Below are 23,171 nucleotides of genomic sequence, written 5' to 3'. Positions count from 1 at the left end.
CATGAATCCTCAATAGCTAAATAATCTGCAATGCTAACAAAATGTAACAACACAGGCATAACCAAGGTTTACACACTGCATAATCCCTCAGTATGGCAGAAATTGAGCATCTCAAGAGTTATCTTCCCACACAAGCAAACATGTCCAAAAATACACAAATGTGGTTAGGACTATAGCAAAGAATGACGTTTTCTGCTCCAACAACCGTGACACTAGTGCTACCTATGATAGTGGTGACAGTGTTGGAATTGAACAAATGGATGCAAATTTTAAAATTAAGCTGTTTACAAACTGCATTGTTTTAAAGCCAATTTAGAACTCACAGCAGATTCTCATCCTCTGCTGAGTCACGTGCAGGCATGGCATGAGAACAGCAACAAAAGCTTCAGACTTCTCCTCAATTCAGCATGCATCAATACTGAGGGAGATGGAGCATATGAATATGTAGGACAGGTCAGTCTTTAACCTTGGTAAGAATACAACTTACAAGTTGTTTTATATGAATTTGTGCACGCCAAACAGCTTTAATCAGTATGTTCCCATGCCCTACCCCTAGCTAGGTGATTAGGGGAATATTCCTTTGAGCAATCAAGTCAGTTTTGTGCCACTTGCCCAATGCAACCTCTGCACAAGTCAATACACTGGCTTTAATCTTAGATATTGCATCTGACAACTCTTGCACCTAAAAGGTATCATCTTCAAAGAAATATAGCTGCTGAATAGTGCTCCTTGGCATCCCTGTGTTGAGACACCCATGCAATCACCCCTAGCCTGACTACCAAGGGCATGACTGAACTTTCTAACAATTGTATCACAAGGTGCCATGTGGACTAATTAGAGATTTCTAATCTGAAATGATCCGCGTTTCTGGAGATTATAAATTAAATGAGATTGTAGACTTAGGGATTCTAAACTACCAGAGTAACAGGCATCAGGAAGCAGGAGGATTGTCTGACGCTGAAACCATCTTGCTATCATCTTTTCATCTGAGCAAAACAAATCTGAGCTAGGATATTAAGTTAGCAAGATTGTGTATGGCAGGAGGACAGCTCAGGTAACCACAGAACAAGCAAACAAATCACTTGGATTACATCTAGACTGTGTCTCTGCCACAACTCCCAAGAGTTAGAGGGCAAAAGTCCCTAGAGCAAAAAGTCTGTCATTTACTTGGTTCAATGCTCCTCTGAAAGTGATCTTTTTTTCATCTACTTTCCAGATCCTGTTTACATTTGTGGAGCACAGCATGGATGTATTATGTGTGTATGTGACTAGTTCTAGATAGGCTTCAGCAAAGAGTCAAGATGAAGTTATCATTCCATGTATCTTTTTTTCCATGCAGGCATTATGCTCTTCAATTGTGGTTGTAATCTGGGTCAGAGTCAGTTCTCTAAAGCAGCTAATGTTGAGGAGGGGGGGAATTTTCTCATGGCTTTAGGGCCCTGAAAGTACAGAAGTTTAAGGTAGGAAAGGCCTGTTCTGGCTTAAGGTAAGAAAGGCCTGTTCTGCTTTATCGGAGAAACACGCCTTTCTTACCTTAAGCCTCTTTACTTAAGCAGAGAGAGAAAAATAAAATGAGCAAAAATTGACTCAAGTCTTTGGTCTGTTCTGGCATATAGTTTGAAACAAGCACTATGACTGAGTTCAGGAGATCAAACCTGAAAAATTCCCCAAACTACTTCTAAACTAAAAATGGATCACACATCTAATGCTAAATTACTTACTGCTACGCAGCTCTAGGAATTACATTAACAAGTTCAATCTTTCTTGAACTATTTTCCCTGCTAGTGGCAAGCATAACTGTGACTTTATTTCTATGTTATGTATATTTCAATGAGTTGATGTAAATGATTAGACATGCTATAATCTCAGCAGTAAAGCTGACTTGGATTTGCTAATCTGCAGTTAGTGGCTGCAAATTTCAGTTTCAGAGACTTTAATACGTCAGCTTAAAGCCACTTAAGAGAAATCTCTGGGCATCCATGAAGCTGATTGCTGATTTAAGTCACCTCCAGAAACTTCAATAGCTCACAAATGTTAGTTCAAACACACATTATTGCTTCCTGCAAGTGTAATAGCAACAGAAAAACAATATATTATGTGATAATTATGTATGGTCAAGAAAAGACAAGTGACAGCAGGATTCATGAGTTCGGATTTGAGCAGAGAAGTTTTATGCAGAGCTTTAAGGGTGTCATCTCTGGCATGAGTTGGAGAGCTCTTTGTGAGGCTGTGCTGGCTTGGGGTTTTGGGATGGCATTGAGTAGGTGCCTCTTATTTTCCTGGACTGCAAAAGGCATGTAAAAGTGCTTTCATAAAGACTACATAACCTCTTTGGTCGGGGGACAGGAGTGTGCCTAATATGTCTAATGCTTATAGTAGGCTTAAATGAATACTGAAGAGTCATTTTAATTTCTTTGTTGGGGACCATTTTTAGGTCAGGACCTCTACTGCCTCCAGATCTGATCCAGAATTCAGTCCCATTTAAGTACTTCCAGTCTTCCTTCTGTCTCACAGTTTGAGCTGAAGTACTGAGTTTACTTTAGCTTGCTTTTCCTGAATAACAAAACTGTTCATAATCTTGTGAGAAACTGATAAAAATGTGTCACTAGCAGCCACTACAGAAAGAGGTCAGAGAGATTGTTCTCCTTAGAAGGGATCCCATATATGTATGCAGACAACTCCTTACCAGGAGAACATGTTCCAGGAGTTCCAAGTATCCCAGGGTACATTCTGTTCCAAAGCGCAGGGCTCTCTCTCGAACTTCTTCACTCACATCTGGGTGATATGATGCTTGCTGAGGAGGCAAAACAACATTAGTACCCAAAACTGCTCCCACAAGAGGAGGTCAACACAGAGAAGACAGGGGAAAGAGAAGGGAGGAGGTTTTTCATAACATGCAAATGACATTTGAGCTTGAGGGCCAGCCGTTTCTCTTGTAAAGGTGTAAACAAACTGTGCTCGAAGAGCAGCAGAGCTCCAGTTCTGAGAATGCCATTGGGAACACTTTTCCTTTTATCAGCACATCCTCCTATCTGGGTGTGCATCTGCAGTCTTTCTTAGTGTCCCTCCTTAGGTATTGTCAGCAGTAGTGTTACTTCTTTCTGCCAGTTGAGAACAAATAGAGAAACCCTTGAAGAACCATCTGAAAATAAAGGAGGATTTATGATTTCTTCTAATGAAAATATATCACTTGGAAAACATCTCGGGGCTGGAATGGGCTCTTGGGTTGTGCATATACTGTCCTACAGTGCAAAAGTTATGCTATTGTGGCTCTTCTTTTTTACTAATACCAACAAAAATAAAAATTGTAAGTGTAGTTTTGCCACCCACAAATGGCTGTTTACATCTTACAGGTTAGAAATATGCTAAAAACATTTTTTAATTGTAAGCCTGAACAGCCTACCATCAAGGAATGAAAGCAGAAATGGCCATCTGGTTTAGAGACCAAAGCACTGGGCTGGCCCCGGAAGACTTTGGGCCAATCAGACGTCAGCCACCAGCCCAGTGCGTGGGTCAAATACGGATCTCTCATTTTTCCTTCTCCATTCCGCCAGACAAAGATAATAGTTTGTTCCGTATAGAAAGCTTTGCAAACGGCAGATGAGAAGCGCTATGGAAGTGCCAGGATATTGTTATTCTACATGAAAGAGACAAAACCCAACCCACTCACCCACAAAAAGCCTTAGCTGCTTTTTGTTATCTGGTAACACATTGTAAGTAAAAGCTTATTAATGGCTTTGGCTTCGCATAGGGATTTAACACAGCAATAGGCAGTGCTGGAACCATCTTGTTTAAATACAGAGAAGAAGCAGCAGAGTCAGTTATTTGACCTCTTAAGGATTTCCACTAAGTATAATGTCTGACATCTGACATAAGCCTGACTAATTCAACCATTTTATTTTTAATAAAAAGTGAAAACTGCAGCCTCTTCAAGCCTTGTATTTTCTAAAATGAACTTCTAGGGAACTTTTTTATTGAACAGAAGTGCTAGTTTGTTGACAAGCGAAACTTCCTAAAAACCTTAAAAATTAGCATTTCCTCTCACAGAACAGCTCCTTCCACCCCTGCAGCCTCATATCTTCCATTGGGACGCGGGATTATCTCACTGCTCACTTATTTTGAGCCCTTCCTGCAACCCTCAACAGCCCAAGCAAGCGCTGATATCAACTGGTCCTGGAGCTGGTCTATGGGCTCCCTCTGCTGGGAAGTTCAAGATCAGCGGAGCATGAAAACGGCTCTCATTAGCCACCTTCATCTCTTCATCTTGCCAACATATCATCTGAAAGGCAAGGAGATGGGAGGAAACAGGATAGGATTTTCCCCATCTTCAGCATACTTCAAACAAGCTCCAGAAGCCCAAAAAATCCAGAACAGCTTATTTTTCATTTTGAAATAGGGCAGAAGGATCCCCCTGTGTTTCATATGAATACATTTTAAGCACCCTAATATGCCTCTTCTGCACTTAAATATTATTTTTACACATGCAATTAGAGCAAACATCTGTAGGAGAGAAACAAAATTCCTTTTATGCGTTGCATACATAGCCAAAACTGATATCAGAATATTTTGAGAGCATTTTTAAGGTTCAGTGAGTCTTAAAACAAACCATATATTTCACAGCAGACTAAAGGGATGATAAAGTCATTTTAGGAAGACATTTTTGTAACCCAGAAACATCCCAACAGAAATCTCACTACAGCAGTTAGGACTCGAAACAGAAATGTTTACTTCTCCAGACTTGCACAGAAAGCCTGCCGAAGCATCTCAAACTGAAACATGTGTCCGAAGAACCAGAATACACATCCGAGGCTCCTCTTTACTATCAGCCCTCATTTTCTCTTCACGTGCTTTCAAAACAGTAAGGCAGCAAGCACTACTTGACTCTAGTACTGCAACTTCTAGCCTGTCAGCACTGATGAATAAAATGTACTGAGATAGTCAGAATCAAAAAAAAAATCAGTGCTGTTTGAAGGAACCTGTAGAATTCACATAGTCCAACCTCCTGCCTAAAGCTGGATCAACATTAAATTCAGACCAGATCACTTAGGTCTTTGAAAACCTCCAAAGATGGAGATTTCATATCCTCTTTAGGCCCCTGTCCCAATGCTTAATTTTCCCCACAGTGGAATAATTGTAAGTTCCTGTGTTTCAATTTTTGACCATTGTGTTTCGTTCCCCTGCCATGCACCTCAAGTAAATAGCCTGACACTGTCTCCTCTCAGCAATCTCCCGGTAGGTTTAAGAGGGCTACTGTGAGGTCCTCCCAAAGCCATCTCTTCTCCAGGCTGAACAGGCAGTTCTTCAGCGTCTCCTCACAGAGCCTGTGCTCCAGCCCCAACCATCTGGGTGGGCTCTGCGGAGCTCGCTCCAGTTTAATCCGTGCCTTCTTCTTTTGGGGAGCCCAAAACTGGACACGGTATTCTAGATGCAGTCTAATGAGTGCTGAGAAAATGTGAATAATCATTTCTCTCAATCTACTGGCTATGTAACGATCCAAGTCATTACTCACTTCAATTATTTTCTATGCTTTTGATGGACCTTTCGTACCTGTTTCCTTTCCAACAGCAATCATTAAAAATAGTGATATTATGGCACAGGTTACTTACTGCATAGTCATTATTTTATAAAAATAGGTAATAAAGACAGAAATTGTTATTATCTTAGAGCCTGCTCTAACCTTCAGTAAATGCAATTACAGCATTTCCACTGACTTTAATGAGAGTTGTCTTGGTTCATTATATCCCGCAGTAATCAACCTCATTGTCTTTTGAAATGGCATCTACTTGTAAGCATAGAATTAGTAATGAGCCCTGTAAATTCATGAATAGCAGAACAAGCACAAGCATATATATAACTGCTAGTAAGTCAAATCCCTTATAGTACTTGCCTTAGGCGGCTGGCAATGAAATAGAACTTAAATTTAAATTCCTGACACCAGGGAAGTCTGAGCTATGTTCTCAACAATTCTACCATAGACCATATACATGCACTTCTGTCTTAGCCCAAAGGACATCAAAATCTGATTATCTGTCAGTGCCTACTGTACAAACTAGCTCAATCACACTGGAAACCCCTCCAGTATTTGTCAAATATCACAAAAACCAAGCTGCACTACATTGCACAGCTTTTATGGCATAATGAGGCTAAGACTGCTGGTTCCTACCCCTAAAATTCAAGGGATGTGGCTTATAATGGAAATGCCATGTACAGTAATGAATTTGTAGAAATTAATGTCATAAGATTTCTAAGTCTCTGAGCAAAATTTGTAGAAACAGGATTGTCTAAATGAAGTCTTGAACAAACTATATTTAAAAGCTTCGTTAAATGACATGGCAACTTTGTCATACATTTTAGATAGTGCATAAAATTACTATACCTGGAGACTTTTATTCCTGTTTGCTCAATAACCTGCTCTTCATTTTAGGAAATCTAGACAAGATAAAACTTACTCCTTGTCAGTGTATCATTACAGTAAAATGATTCCCAGCCATTTTCCTTCTGTAGATTGCTTTCTTTGTGAAGGTAATTCCCTGGGAGATCATTAATGCTTTTCCAGCATCCCAGGCCTCCATTGTGCAGTCTGCAGGAAGTTTCACCCTGTCGCCTGCTCGCAATGCATGAACTCCGAAACCATTAACTGGGAGCAAATGTAAACATAAAAAGATGAGTGTTCATAATAAAATGTTCAGAATTACGTATCGGTCTGTATGTGAGTGCGTGTATAACATTTTTGGAAACAGGATTCTGTTCCTGAGAATTTGCTGCTTGTTTGCAGAGATTGAAACAAAAATGCATCTGCACTAGCCACTTTTAAATGCAAAGGATGTTTAGTGTGCCTCAGCATCTGAATTCATGCCTGAATTGATTTGTCAGAATGTTGCACAACTATGAACTGTTCTTTGCCTCCCTTAGAAGTTTCAGTTAACTGGATTGTACCTAAGATGTATTAGGCTACAGTAGTTCTCATGTAAGTAGAACAGTAGTTTAATTTTCCCATGCAAATTAGAGCTGCTTTGTTTTGTTGACCTTCTGAGTTTGTGAAGTGGAGAGGACAGAATCAAAATTCGAAGCGTGCAAAGTGGTCAAGAACTGTCAAGACACTAAAAACGCTGTCAGAAAACTAAGTCAAAATAAAAAGTTTCATTCAGTGGTTTTGTATAAATCCAGTTCTAAGTTATATTAGAACTTGCACTTTTGCACGAGGATCATTTTAAAAACAAAATTAACCTTTCCACCTGGGCAGTATTAGGCTAAAAATTAATCTGGGACTGACGTAGGCAGTTAGGATTTGACCAAGTACTGAAAATCAGACACCTCACAGAGAGACCATTATTTTACTGTCATCTTCCATACATGTAAAGGCAAAAGTAAATAAATATAATTTACAGGCAAAGGCACTTTTGTGTTACTACTGATGACCAAAAGGAAGGAGATCTTTATAATCCCTTTTTTTTTTATTTATGCCTAGATCTTTTTTATCATCAGAACAAAACTAAATGGCTTAATAGCCATTTATATGACACATACTTCCCCCCCTGTGTTTTGCAGGTCAGTTTTTGAAAGTTGTCTAGCCCAAGCAAATGTAGAAAAGAGGGTACCAATATTTTTAGTGCAAAGGCAGAACACATTTTTGAAAAGCAGAGAAGAAATTGAGCACACTGACAGGTTTGGTTAGGGGGGAAAGGACTGCTAAAAATAGACCTGAGTGATTCCTTTCACCATTCCTTTCACTGTTCCTAGAAATATTGAAATCATATTGGTGACCATAGGATTATTCATATATTCTACTACTTGCACAGATTATTTGTCTTCCAGTTTAATAGGAGTCTGAAAACTAGGAAATTCCAGGTCAAATAAAACTTCTCATTTTCACAAAAAGAAAATAGTCAATATTAGTGCTGCTTCTTTTTTTGTGCATAGCACAGAAAATCCTTTCTGAGAGAAACGTTCCCGTAAAATTATCATAACCATTAACTTTCTCATCTGAAAAGTAGAGCATTAATACAAAGAAACTGAACAGAAGCCTATAAAATTCAAGGGATTTAGAGGCACACACACACCGAGGGGGAAAAAAAAAAAAAAAAATCAGTCTTAGGCAAGGAAGTGAATCTTTACCTTACAAGCTGTTAGCATGTCAGCTACTGCTTTGCGGCTCAGATTCGCTGTAGCAATCACATCCTCCTGTCTGCATGAGTTCCCAGCTGCAACAGCTTTGGCAGTTGCCATGGTGATTCCTTTCGTCATCCGGATTGATTCTTCAGGTGATGATGTCTTTTCTGGAACCTCGCTTGACTGAAAAACCTAAAAGTGAAAGCAGAAGGAAAGCCTGATATCATTCAAGTCAAAGCAGAACAATCATGAGAAACAGACAGCATCTGGAAGCAGCCTTCGAACAGCAGGAAATTAGAAACATATTCGGAGTACTTGAATATCATTTTGCTTGTCATGAGCCTGGTCCTGATAAGCCTGCTCACCTACAGACAGCAGAGAGAAACAATAAACTGAGGAAGCATACAAAAAAAGGTTAACCCATTCATCTCATCTGCCATTTAACTACTTGGATGACAGTTTGTTACAGACAGCTGTTCAGAGTGTTACAGGATCAAAAGAATTACTATTTGTTTAATTAAATTCTTTTTTCATCCTGACTGCTGCTTAGGCTGGTCTACTCGCATGAGGAGATCCTTCCCCTGCAAAGGCTGGGCCTTACCAAGCCCTTGTTGATAGCACAGTGCAGGACAGACTGAGAACATCATTAAAATATTCAAATATCTCTTAAAAAAGTGGAGGTAGAGCGTTGTCTTTCACGCTATACTTAGTCTCCCTTAGAAACCTAAAGATATAATTTTGCAGGGTGAATCGTGAAAATAGTTCAAATTATCTGACACTACACACTACTCTTACGAATACTGGAATACATGAACTGTGGTAAGATGTAGGTAAAAAGAGCCAGGTAACCTTACTTTTATCTTATATTTCCTTTTCCCAAGCTTTCGTCTGTATTTGCTTGCCATTCTGTTACTGTGCAGGGGCAATTCAGAGTGCACAATTAATGAGGAGAGGTTTCTTGACTACCCACAGTGCAACCTAAGCAGGTTAGTGGTTACAGAATGCAAATGTCTGGACAAAAATGAGCCTGGTCTATCCCATGCTCCCAGTTCATCAGTTTTTCACTTTCTCTCTCCACAAATGGAAGCGATATTAAAAAATAGAGTCTAGTTAAATATGTGAAGGACATCCCTCAACATTGCTCAGATTCAGTCAATGGAGTTGCAAGTCAAGCTCAATGCATTTTCTTGAGCACATACGTGCCATCCTTGGTTTCTCTCGACCCTCTCCTAGTACGCCACTTTTCTCCCCATGAAAGAGATGACAACACCACAGACCCATTCCTTAGGAATGCTGACAAAAGGAAAAGAAAGAGGAGGAACATTTCAAAGAGATACCAACCATATTGAGAAAGCAGATGTGATAATGCACACTCCTTCAATGACAGATCTGGACATATTTTAGATCAGAGTTATGGGAAGGAACGTAACTTAGCCAGGCCTTCATGAGGATACATGACAGTAACGTGCACTAGATGTCGTACAGAACATTCCTGATCAGATACTCAATCGGGAGTTTTTACCACTGCAGACAGTATATGAATTCCCAACAACTATATACAGATACTTAAAAAAAAAATTTAAAATAAGCAAGAGTTATTTCTTCAGTACAACAGCATTGCTCACACAATTAAAAACAGACGTTTTATGGAGGGCACTTGACAAGGCAAAACTGCGCCAGTGCAGTTACAGTGTAAGAATTGCTAATCCACAGATTATACAACAAAATATTTTCTGCTGAAGACTGTGTCTATAGGTTTTTTATAAAAATGAACTATAAGTAAAGGAAAGAAAAAAATCAGGCTTCTTCACAAACATGCAGGTATTAATTTATGTCACTGACTAGTGTACAAGTAAAAAAAAAAAACTGAAAGCTGCAGCTGGAGGCGATACTTTTATATCTTAAAGAGGAAGAAAAACAGTTGTCATGGTCTAACACCTAATTTGGTAGACAATTCCATGCTACTGTGAATTCCTGCTCAGACAGAACATCAGATAGCAGGCTATGTGTCACTGGGATTATCATTTCATAATAAAGGAAAAACAGAAACAAGATTAAACTGCAGGTGCAATATAGCTATGATGCTGAGGAGACACTACCAAAGCCAGGATCAAAAAACAGTGAACAGCATTAGACTCGAAAAGAATATCTGTAGTGAAAGCTTAACGTCTAAAGAACAAAGAAGCAGTTGCTTCCAGATTTGTACACGACGGTAGCATCTCAAATCTCAAAGTGGGGACTGGTAACGTCTGAAAGTAGATAGGCTGAAGTGGCATTGTAATTGTACTTTCAGAGATGATTTGCAACAGGCAGAGAGAACCAAATTGCATCCAACGCAGTACAAAGCAGTAAAGCAAAACTTGAGGAGGAGTGCCTGGGCAGGCTGGTTGAGTGTAAGAGCATATTTTCAAAACTGCCACATATGGCTATTTTGTTCTGTACCGTGAGTTCCTGTTTGATGTACTCAATTGTGGCCTCAAGAGCTCTTGTCCCTCGAGTAGCTTCATCTTCTACTGCTTTAACAGTCTTCAAAAGCGATGTGACATTTGTTACCATCACCTGAAGAAGAGAGAGGTGAAGACAAAAATACGTGATTCCTTCCTCCCATTTTTCAGAGACAGCAGGATATGAAGCAAGGCAAATTAAGCTTAGGTAGCATTATTACTTCTAATAGGGCCTAAGAGGCTTCATGAACTGTACTTGTTATGGGACTAAATACCAACTCTCCTGTTGGCCAGTTTCTGAAAGCTCCCTGTAAGTTGCAGAAATGTAGCACAATTAACTGCAGAGTGATACCATCTTAAGTGAGAGTGTTCTGGCAAAAATTTTGCAAAAAAATGGAAAATTCACAACATTTCCAGGGTAGGTCTCTTATACAGATTGATTATGTTCGTGTCTTTTCTTCCTGCACATCTTACACTGCAAGTTGAACGAGACATGAATCGAGGTATGGTATTCCTGTTTGAAATTTACCCAGTACATTCTCTGCAGTCAGATAAAACCCCAGGTAAGCAAGCAGCCGAACACCAGCCTCAAGCCCAAATGCAGATACAGAATCAGTGTTACTGTTCCTGTTACAAATCCAGTAGTCCTGATGCAGAATAACTGAATTGTCACAGTAATAACTACGCTTTTTTCCTACACCCCGGTATCTTGAGATACAGATGATAGCTACAATGAAAAAAGAAGAGACAGAAAGGCCAGCTTCTTGACAATTATGACTTAAAACACAGAGAGCTCTTCACAGCAGGAAGAGCCAAGAATGACCCACTTTTCTTGACTAAATGGGTCATTTTCAAGTAGTGCCTCAACATATACTCTTCCTTAAAGGAAGAGAGGCACAGGTCTTACAGATAAGCAATAGACATGGGAGTGAGAAGAGCTTCCAGCCAAGCAAGAAGCTACCACGACACTCTCATAATGCGAAAGCAGAAGTAATACCGCCTAAATCTCCTCATCTGGAAATATTTTGTAAGCATAAAACCACAAGATCTTTGTGAGGCAAATGTCATAATACATCTCAGGTGCAGGGAAAATAAAGCATAAAGATGTTGCAGGTATGGTGTGAGCAAGGTAATTATCGCAGGTAATCTGTGCGAGTTTTGAGCTTTGATACCTATGTACTTCCTGGAAAGATCTAGGAGAGATGGGTCAGAAATGCACAATATCTTACTCTAGAGTTATTGGAGGTTTTTTTCCCCTTCCTCCCTCCCCTTCTCCCCTTCTTCCCCAAACTGCAAGGTGCGGAGAGGCTGCATGCTTATCCTGAGCGTATGTCGTTGTTCAGAATGTAGTATTTAGGTACCATTTTATACTGGATAAATTTTAGTCTATAACATTATTAAAGGAGAACCTGCCCTCAGATATGGGCTTGCAAAAGAAAGAAGTTTCTCTTCAGAAAGATTACAGTTCTTTCATCAAAACCACAAAAGTCATCTGACAGCCTACAAAAACTGATAGCTTCATGGAAACTCAACAGCGTCTTCTTATTTTTCTGTATCATCCCAGGATGGTAATGAAACAAAGAAAGAAGTGAGATTTCAGGCAATCAGAAACTGCTGATATCCAAGCTTCGCATGTCTATCAAGTGTGATTGCACAGATACTTTCAAATAAAATGTAAGAATAAGGTTTTACCTTGGCAGCACCTTTCAGCTGGTACATGGATGGATCATCTGCTGGTTTGCTGGCAGCTCCTTTGGTAGCACCAATGAGATCAGAAAGGGCCTTTGCAACATCCTTGATAGCATTGATCAGGACAACCTATTGGAATAAGAAATAGCCGTAAGCCTCAGGCAAGAAACAGTAGCCTGGATGAGGGTGTGATTTTTAGAACACAGCTAAAAAAAAAAAATCTACTACTGGTACACAAATAGTACCACCCTCTCTCCATCCCAGTAAAACACGTAATATTCTGGAAGAGGAAAAGCTGTGTTGATAGCTACAGTATTTCATACAACTGGTCAGAATCTATAAAAGCAACTATTTCCTGTGAAGAAATTGAAATGCGGATTGCAGGTAGGATTTCCTTCCTCTGAGCTTCCCTAAGAGGAGGTTTACTTTTCTCCATGTTCTTCACGCTTTGGGTGGAAGTGAGATGAGAGCAAGAAAACAGATTGATTATAAGCCTACAGTTATGTACCAGTTCTGAAATCACCTACAGAAAGATCAAATGTACTTGCTATGGTTAGGTGTTAGAGGGAGATGTTTTTTCAGGGAAAAGGAAGTTCAGCCTCTGAAAGAGGCTATACAGAATTAAATGCTGAATAACTTGGTTAGCCTTAAAGTCAGGAAAAGTCAAATCTAGAGATACTGTCTCCTAAACTCAAGCTCAAAGATAGAAGTCCTAGACAAAATACAGACACTACAAACAGGCTTGTTAATTATTTTAGGGTATTATTGGAATACTTCTCTCCTCCAAATCCTTCTCCTTTGCCCTTTCCACTAATAGAAAATCAGATGTTTTAAGTATTCTGCTGGAATTCAGAAGAATTCATTTTAAGAAAAATGTTGAAAGATGCATGAAAAATGAGAAAGCTCAGTTAAAAAAAAAAAGATGTGGAATAATCACTTCTCAATAACTGCATTTCTGTAGCATTATAAATAATAAGAAAACAGCCTCATTCCTTCATGTTTGTAGTTCACTGTAACTTACATAGAAGTGAAGTCTTTCCTGAAAAGTTTGTTTAGCTTTTGGTAGCTCAGAAGCTCTTTGACCATGGAAATAAGAAAAGAACCTGAGACATAGGACAGACTGATGTGATTCTGTGTTGTCCGACTGCCCACATTGTGTGGCAATTTGCAGTGTAAGACATCTGAGACTCTATCACACCAGCTAAAGTTGCTCCTATGCAAAAATGTTATGATGGTATCGTGTGCTAAAGCTATGAGAAATGCTCCATTTAGGACGCATGATGCACCTACAATTTCAAACTGGCAATATAAACTTGCTCCAAATAAATAATTACTTGTGCACAACAGCTTTTATTCTAACTACTGTATTCTCGGCTTTTACCTATAAAGAAAAACAATGAGTGATAAATGCTTTGCAAATGTTGCTAGTTTACAAAAATCCTTGTGTTAAAAAAAGAAAAGAAAAAAAGTGCTTCCAGCAGTGTTCTCCTAGAGAGGAACATCTCTAGTCCATCATACAGGTCAAGCAAAACAGAACACACATCCCTTTCAGAGCATTATGCAAATGAGCAGGCTTTTTCAAACTAATTTGGTACCATCACAGGCATATCTGCAATACGCTTGCCAACCTTCGTTTCGCCAAGATCCAAACAAACAACTGAAGAAATATTTGAGATAATCTACATTGAAGGCTGAAGTTACTGAGTTAAATGAAAAACAACTCAGAAATAGCTAGAGAATGGCAAGAGCTTGTTAGCCTATGCAAGTAACACATAGTGCACAGCCCAGTTGTAAGCTGGATAAGTAACTTTAAAGTCATGCAAGCTCTTCAGAACAAAAATGGGATGAGTCAGGGCTCCAATCACAACTTAGTAAGAATGAGACAAATACTTTGCCAAAAGCATCCCAGCTGGAACACACCCATGAAATAAAAGCAAAAGTGTGATACAAAGGCCTGTCTAGTTTCACTCAAAGCTTTAACCTCTTGATTGTATTCTAAAAAAAGAGTGATGTCTGAGTAAACCCAGAAAAGTCCCAGAAGAGACAAACCCTATTCTGTTACTTAAAAGCAGAAGTCCTACAATGTCTTATCAATTGAAAACTGTCTCTGGTCTCTTTAAGAGTAACAGAAAAATCTTAAAACATCTCACCTGTGTTTCAGGATCATCGGATCCCAAGCTAGCTGCTCCCAATTTTACCACCTCAGCAAGTTGAGTGATGGTGTTAGCTGATGACTGAGCTGCTTGGGCCAGTTTGTCCTGACTCGAGGCAGCACCAGAAACCAACAATTTTGTATCTTCAACTAAAGCTTTTGCTGTTTTCAGGATATTTTCCCTGTAGCAAAAAAAGAGGAAGCAGGGAAGGAAGTGGAAAAGGAGAAGAGGAAAAAAACGTGTTTTTCAATGTTACGGTGACTAATAGCTACATAAAAGAGCTGATGTAAGTCACCAAGCCAGTGTCCACTCATGATAATATACCACAGGCCAGGTTGCAAGTAAAAAAAGACAAGATGACTATTAAAACAGTAGCATTATATTTTGGGCTAGATGCAAGGCAGTTTCTTAAAATGACCCCATCTTGAAAAGAAATGAGGTAGGGCAGTAGCAGAAGAGAGCATTGCATTTTAACACCAAAGGAAAATCTGGCCATGCTGTGAGGAAAGTAACAGCTGTCAAACCTCCATCTTAATCAGCATATTGTAAGGAAACTAAAATAATTATTAGTGAAGAAGGCAGTAGCAAGAATGGCAAAAGGAACAGAGAATGTGACCTAGTCAGGGTTCCCCCTACCATATACATGTTTTGACATGTCAGGACAACAAATCCAAAGCAACATTTGGGTAAAAGAAGAAACCATTTTGAGTATGCACTTCACAAACAAGTCAAGTTAACTGAGAACTAGAACCATATTCATGTAAAATGTCAGCCTGGAAATTAATGACACTTGTATAAAAATCCCTGACTTCTGCAGAGTGGCAGCAACTTACACACCATGGCATCTTTCCTCTTTCTTGAGCAACTGGCAAGGCGGGAAGCAAATGCTGGCCATGCAATTGTTGCATAGGCCAACTAGGCTGCAAAGCAGCAAGTCAGTGTCTTGGCTGTGAAGCCCTGGGTTTTACTGCAAAGGAAGTAACAGTCAGGTGCTGCCAATCTCTTCATGTAATGAAAAATGCTGTAGGATTATTTTGTTGCAGATGCTACTTGAAGGGAAAACAGGCTTATCTCTGCCAAAGGGGAAAATGTGTGGCATAGCTGTGCTGTTTCCATCACTGCTGTCCACAACAGCATTAACCATAAGCACGATTTAGCAAGACAAACAGCCAAGAACAGCTGCTGGAAAAAAGTATATAAAGGTTCTTCTTCAATGTCATGGACAGCTAATTTTTGCTACTGGAATAACAGCGCATGGTAGTCTATGCAAGAGATGGCTTGAATAAAAAAAAAAAAAAGCCAAAATAGTGCTACAGATGTGGTCTTCTGTTGGAAGTGCTCTTGGCAGATGTTCCCCAGCTTTTTAAAATTCTTTCCTCACAGAAATAGCCAAAGTGAAGCTTGCTGTCCTCTATCGATATCCCAATTTTCCTATTTCTCCTCTCACTCCACTGCCTCATTCAATTTCATTCATGGGAGTCTAGAAAGGTAAAAATTTATCTCCACATGCCAGTTGCTTCTGCCAGTTCCACTGTTCCCCTGTGCATGTGCTCTTTCATCTTTTTCAGTTACACCGACCTGTGGTCTGCAAATGATTCGTTGTTCTCGGCATTAAGGGTTCCAGCAGTAGCAAACATGATAGTGGTGTCTAGATCTGCAATTATCCCAGACACAGCACTAGCCGCAGTAATACAGGCTTGTGTGCCTTTGTTTCCTGCTTGAAGGGCAGATAAAACTAAGGAGACCTGGAAACAACATAAAGCAACAAGGTGGTCATTGAAAGAAAGCGTCATTACGGGATGTTGAATTAAGCGAGGTCTTTAACGTGACTGGAATCAACAATAGAAATTCATTCTGCAATGTCATTTTACAAATTTTAATAAGCCTCTCCTTCCCCTTTCCCTTATTTGCTCTCTTTGTGCAGTCATTGTGACGATTAAAGATTGTCTCAAATTAAAGGGGACTTCAGCTAGGAAGTCCACTTTTCAGACAGAATGAAGTGATCTGTTCGTCATAGGATGAAGTATGTCAGCTAAAACTTCCTTGAAAGACAGTCAGAGGTAATGTAGTGAACTTCTGCCAGGATAAATGTCAGAGCCAAGAGCTAATGCTTTTTCCCTAACACACGCAAATAAACACTGGCCTTAGGCACCCCAAGAGTCACACACAGTACACCGACATAAACTTTAACATCACAGAAATAGAAAGTATAGACTCTCTGAATCGAGATACTAAATATTGTTGTATTTATAGAAAATTATAGAAAGACAATATATGGCTTTATATCTAGCATCATTTTTGATAAGTAAAAAACCTAGAGATCTCCATTTCATCTAATTAACACTGTACTTAAAAAGCTCCGCAGGTGGGATGCTGTTCTCATGCCATACTGTGGTCCTAAATTCTGCTTTTGCAAGAAAGGATCCACATCTGGGGATATGTATATACTGACTTCTAATAGTACAGTTCTTCCCGAGGTTCTGTTCAGATTCAGAGTTGTCCCTGAATAGATCGTCCCTCTGATTCATTATTACTGTCCTTATCAGCTTTAATTCTTCTTACAAGATACTGTCTACCCCTGCTTAAATTGCCGGAATTGCTGATACTCCTGGAGCATGACACGGTGGAAAATTTGTAAAGCTGAGAGCACACTAACACAGGCTGAACAAATGAAATCTAAAACTAACTGACATTTGACTCTCAATGTTCATGCCCAACAAAAGGAGAGAGAGGCCGTCAAAAAGGTTCAGCAAAGCTGAGCTACCCAGGCCATCTGTTTGAAGTGGACAAGACCTAGAAAGACCAAAGACCAAGAAACCCCAGCCAGTTTGAAGATGCAGTTCTAAGTGCGTTAGCTTGGCCCAGTCTTAAAAGGGGAGGACATCGCTACATGAAATCATGTGTCATCGACCAACCTCATCTCGGTAACTGTGGCCATCCACGTGGACTTAGTATTTCCAAGGGAGTGCCTCATAAGGCACAAGTACCTCATGTCTTAGGGATTAGTTTTGGACCAGTCTCCCTCTGGTATGAGGCTGAAGTTTTATTACGAGACATGAGAAGGGCTACTCATGGGCTAATCTAGCACATAACTGCACTGAACACTTGAAAGAAAAGTAAGAACTTAGTGCAATTCAGCCAATATTGTACTATAATGGGAAGTTAAAAAAAAAATAATTTCCTGAACCCAAACAATTTGACTGGTTTACTCCCTGGGGAAGCTCAGCAGACAAACACCATGGGGCGACATAGAGGGATGTCTTACTTTTTCTGTGACAGCACGAGCACATTCTATCAACTCCCTTTTGGTGTAGCTGTCTGTAGGGCAAATCTGGAGAGCTCCAGCTTTTTGCACAAGGAAGATACAGCCGTGGCCAAGTTCTTGCACCCGAGTCCTGATCTGGAACCCTATCTAGATGGTAAAGGAGGTACAGGGAAAAAGGAAGCAAGAGCAAAGTGAATAAATACATGTCATCCTGGTACACTGTGTCAACACAAATGGAAACACGGTCACTTTGGTGAATCTTTATTACCAGTATTCCGCCCATTGCTATACTCTCTGCAGAGATCAGAAAAAAAAGGAGAGATGTAATACCATCTACTCATGTAGCACAACCCATAGAAGGCTTACTGATGAAACAGGAGCACTAGTGAACCAGACTGCAGGAAAGAGAAGGCATAAGGCATGTACCCAAGTCAAGCGTACGTCATTCAAGCATACACAACTTCACCACATTCAAATAACACTACTTCATTTCCCAGAACTATACCTTGAGCTGTATTCAAGGTAGGTATGATGGGTAAAAAGTACACATTTACTCTACACTGCTGAAACTGGGTCAAAAAGTGTATGACTCGGTTTGTTTGGTTTTGAATCTCTCACAGAGTCTCAACTCTCCAGAACTGACCACATACATGCAGAGCACTGAAATGTGGAAAATCCTGCCCTCACCGCTTCTGATTTATTAATAATCCTACAGCATAAGCTGTGTGGTCCCTGTTTAGAAACACGTGAGAGTTTTAGTACCTGCATATAGGTGTGTATTTGGATTAATAAGTAAGCAGGAATCACAGCCATTAGTATCAGAAATGGAATTATTTCAACTTCAGGCAGAAAGTAACGTGCAGAAATGGTAATTCAATTTAAAAATATCAAGCCAAATGCAAGCCATTGCTTTTCATGTAGCTACTGAGAACGAAACACTCAAGCAGTCTATCAGTGGTGGAACGTAATTACACAGTCAAAAACTCTTTGAAGGTCTTTTATCTAGATAATCTGATACATTTGGTGATGGTGAGATACCCTCTTACCCCATCTTGATAAAGTTTGCCTATGCTCCATAACCAGAGGCACGCAATGAGAAGAGAGAGGTGACAGGATTTCTGTAATTGTGCTCAGAGAATATGCAGCAACTCCAGTAACAGGTTAATGCAACTGAGGCGAATAGCCCATATTCCTCTGTTAGCACGAGGCGTGTAAGACTGCATGGGGAACCCGCTCCTCCTGTATCGTATTCCAACTCTGAGGTACGAAAGATGTCCCGGCAGCAAAAGATACTGGTGCTCCTACCAGTTGCCTGCATCTCGCTTTCAGGACAGGAAGTTATACTTGAAATCGCTTACAGGCAAGATAAAAAAGCATATACACATTTGTAATTCATCAAAACATATGAGATCGAAGGAAAGCTGTATAGTAAATAATTAAGAGTTTTCTTTGTATTTGCCAGTTGTCTGTAAGCGAAAGCCCCAAGTAATTTAGGAGATTCTGTCATGGTCTATGGAATTGCTCACTATTATTGCAAGCCGTTTCTTTCTGAAGCCGGACTGAGGTTTTAACAAAAGGTTTCTGTTCTTTGATTGGATAATTCTTATAACAAGGCTTGTAGCATAAAAAGCCACACTTACGAAGTAAAATGTTACGTCTTTTGCGTAGTCCCTAAGTGTTGTTAAAAATCTCGTGATTCATAGCACTCCTAAGAGAAAACCTGTTCGGTAGGCAATTCACATGTATCAAGAGCAAGGGGAAGAGATACAGAAGCGAAGCTGATTTGAAGTTCTGAACATTCACTCAACACACTTTGTAGTAAATCCTAATTCCTATCATTATACACCCATGCACAGGAGCAGTGGTAAAACTGAGGTGTGTTACCAGTAATTATGTAGTACTATGTGCAGCTCTGCCCCACCCTGTGAAGGCACACGGAATACAGAGTATATTTGGAGGAGGGAAAGGTCGATATCAAAGACCAAAATAGATATCTCTCCACAAACCATATGAAGGAAACAGTACTTATGACACATACATGTAAATAACTGTTGATATTCTAAGATTTCATGGCATTTTGAAAAGACACAATTTTGCCATGCTCATCAGTTCCTTTCTGTCCAATGAAAACAAACTCAGTAGAGTTTTTGTCTGGCTGCATATAGTTTGTGTCTTAAAGTCTGTTGTTAGCGAAAATAGAAGTAGATCGTAAGAGACAGATCTGTATAGCCGAAGTATGCCTATAATGTTGACTGGGTTCACATCACGGTTTCAATCAAGTGATAAGAGGCCAAATGAAGTTCTTCTGGGAACAGATGTGCTGTCCTGTCCCACATTTCAAGTGTCAGTGGGCCAGAGCTAGCGCACCTGTTTGCCTAACAGACAGAGCACACGTAGCATAGACAGTGCTTGCGTTCAAAAGTGGCTAACGAAGCAAAGGCAGTGGAAACGCATTACTGCACTTGCCTTAGAATCATCGCAAAGACATTTGAAAGAAAACACATTACCCAACGGTTCGAAACCTATTATCTGTCTGATCATACAAGGGATGTATTGCATTTGGCAATGGCTGCAAGCGTGTTGCTGCAACCGAGCGAGGTGAATACCTCTCGTCACTTCGCTCTGTATTTATTGTATTCTCTATGGTAAAAGAATACCCATGTTGACGCCACCGTATACAGAGAATAAAGAGGTCTAAAAACTGCAGACCTCCTCTGGTTCTGCTGTAGCTGCAGCCATTCGGCCCTGGAGAGCCAAATGCCCATAGTCATTGGTCATTTGTGATGCAAGTCCTCCCAACTCTTCTGGGTTAGTAACCGACTTAGTCATCTGAAAAAAGAACACAGGCAAGAGAAAAAGAAAAATGACAGGCATGAGAATAATTTGTTAATACACTCCAGCTTAGAAACACACTCATTTGTTTGGCCACACTGTTGAAATAGGGTAAACCACTTGCCATGTAAGGTACCTGTCCTCCAGCAAGAATTCCATGAGGAAACTCAAGCAAACATGCTTTATTAGAGTCACAGTAACCAGGCACTTGCAGAACATATGGAGTAATCAAAGAGCAGCAGTTAGAGCTGGTAATTCACTCTTTGACATAGCGGGGCGACGGGCCAGATACTCGGACCAGGTGGGGAAGCGGGTTTTGTGTGTTGCAGCCACCTTATTTTGTCAAAAGTGAGCTAGCCTACATCAGTCTCAGGTGGCGTGGCATGGGAGCGTGAAAATGGAAAACATCTGAGGACCAATGCAAAACATGTCAATGCAAAATGGGAAGAGGACCAACAAGAAAGAGGTAGGACTACGCAGAATGCCGTGGTAGAACGTCAGTATATATAACTGAATATCTCTTTAGAAAAAAGCCTACCTTTTAACAGAGATATTTCTTCTGTCTCCAATTTATGTTAGTAAAAGCCGTGGAATTCCATCCTTGAGGCAAAACTAGTTTTAGACTGAATTTATATTGTTTGCCAATAAGCTGCAATGTCGTAGATAGCAGAATCAGCAACCTGTCTTGACTGCAACAGCAATCAATTTTGTAAAAAATCCTGTCTGTAGCATACAGAAATAGTCCCCTTGCCTCTCAAAAACAAGCAAGCAATGGAAGCACTCTTCAAAATGTAAACAAATTATGGTAAGCATTACTGTGAAACATGAGTTAAGAAAATTTTGATTCAACAAGTGTCCTTTTTCTTTAGTTAAGCCCAGGTGAATCACAGAAATGCAAGAAAAGAACAATTTGAGATATTGATCAGCATTCATTCATAAGTATTATTACAGGGGTCTAAAAATATTGATGTTATTTCACAGGCTAAATGAAACAGTAAGTGTAAAAGGGTAGCCTGAGGTCATCAATAAACGTAAGGTGGTATTTCAGTGACAATTGAACAGGCTGATGAAAAAGTGTGAAGGTGAAATGTTTTCCTTTTATTTCTCGCAGAAAATGAGCCAAATAAAAAGTTTTTGTGCAGAACAGCCACAATACAATCCAGCACTCCTCCTGTAGAGGGCCACCCCTACAATCACGCCACTAAGATCCAAGGGTTAAATTGACAAAATCATCACTTCCTTTGCTCCATTACCCCTAAAGAGATAAGGTTATTGAAAATTAGCATTATAAAGAGTTTCACAACACTGTGCAAATCATTCCATGTTCCTTATATATGCAGAAGAGTTTGTACTTAGTTCTAACCAAATATCTTACCATTTCCTGTGCTGTTACAGCAATGGCTTTAGAATATTTCACCACAGTGGTCTGATAATCAACAAATGTTCCCTTGGGATCTGGAGGTGTGCCTTCATCCAGCTGCAAGAAAGAGGGAAAAATACAGGAGAAATAATAAGGTCATAACTAATAGCATAGTTTACATGCAATAATAAAATTGTATGATATATTCATTTTTACAATCTCCTCTCTCTCAAAATATGCAAGCGAAGACAGGATGTACGGAGAATCTCAGAAAAGACTTTAGCCCATGTTACAAGCATGGAACACGCAGAGAATTTACAGTGCAGAGTTTTCAAGCGCAAGGTCAACTTCTCATGCAAGGTCAAACCACCTATAGTTCTTGGCTAACGTAGAAAGGAATGTGCAACTGTTACGAAACAAAATGTTCCTGCAAGAAGATAATGTAAGATTCCTTTCCGTGGTGAAGGCTTCAATCCTGCACACCTTTAACTTGAGATAGGAAAAGCCAATTATTTGGATTGAACTAATTTACATTTTGCAACTATACTTTTTCAGTAGAATACTTTACAAAGCATAGCAGAGCACTTCAGGCTTTGACATCATCTTCTCCTCTGAAAGTAGTTTGCTTCAAGGTTGGCCTGCTGATCATTTAGGAGACTAACATGACAGATAAGTAGGAAAAGGAAGCAAAAATAAAAGGCCAGTTGACTTAAGATTGCAGTTAAATACCAGCATAAAATACTGAATAAAAATATTTTGTAGTAATTCTACCAACAGGTACAGTGTAGGTTGTTAACACAAGCACCATCAGTTTGATTTCATAATCTGCAAAATCAAAGAATCTTTCGGTTTCCTGTCATAGCGTGTCAGTTACCAACCATCGCTGAAGTGAATCATCAGCAGCTCTTCCAACCCCCTGCAATGTGGATCGGCTTTCAAGTGCAAAACAAAAAGGGAGTCTGGATTTCTATGCTCACCTTGCTCATTGCTTCTGCTATTGAGTCTACCATACCTCCAACCATGCCTACTTCGCTTGCAGCTTCATTTAAGGTAACCATGATGTCATCCACAGCCTCTTTCATCAGTTGAGCGGCCTCAGAGATTGCATCGTGAGTATGGGATGCCTGGAAGAAAGAAAATGAGAAAACAGAGATCATCAGAGAGCATTCTGCGCATAAATCAACGTGCAAATCAAAAGCATAATTAATGAGGACAATACAATAAAAGCTCTGAAAATCCCCTTTCAGGACAAAGATGAGAAGCTAAATCTAACAGCAATGTCAACAGAACAAATCTTGCTTAGACAAGAAAACACAATG

General features: G+C 39.8%; 1 protein-coding gene across 1 annotated transcript in view; it reads right to left on the bottom strand.

Annotated features, from left to right (window-relative positions):
- The window catches only part of TLN2 (talin 2), a 211,402-nt gene that overhangs the window by 20,712 nt on the left and 167,519 nt on the right, over window positions 1–23,171 (bottom strand). Inside the window, exons 43-52 of the mRNA XM_075160321.1 lie at window positions 22,830–22,976; window positions 21,868–21,969; window positions 20,370–20,489; window positions 17,661–17,807; window positions 15,974–16,140; window positions 14,393–14,576; window positions 12,246–12,371; window positions 10,552–10,668; window positions 8,116–8,301; window positions 2,687–2,794 (exon numbers count right to left, since the gene is read on the bottom strand). Coding sequence (XP_075016422.1) covers window positions 2,687–2,794; window positions 8,116–8,301; window positions 10,552–10,668; window positions 12,246–12,371; window positions 14,393–14,576; window positions 15,974–16,140; window positions 17,661–17,807; window positions 20,370–20,489; window positions 21,868–21,969; window positions 22,830–22,976 — 1,404 coding nt within the window. The remainder of the gene's footprint in view (window positions 1–2,686; window positions 2,795–8,115; window positions 8,302–10,551; window positions 10,669–12,245; window positions 12,372–14,392; window positions 14,577–15,973; window positions 16,141–17,660; window positions 17,808–20,369; window positions 20,490–21,867; window positions 21,970–22,829; window positions 22,977–23,171) is intronic.

Source organism: Calonectris borealis, chromosome 11, assembly GCF_964195595.1.
Source record: "Calonectris borealis chromosome 11, bCalBor7.hap1.2, whole genome shotgun sequence".
NCBI lineage: Eukaryota > Metazoa > Chordata > Aves > Procellariiformes > Procellariidae > Calonectris > Calonectris borealis.
The sequence above is the reverse complement of the archived record's forward strand: the minus strand, read 5'-3'. Positions and strand labels throughout refer to the sequence as shown.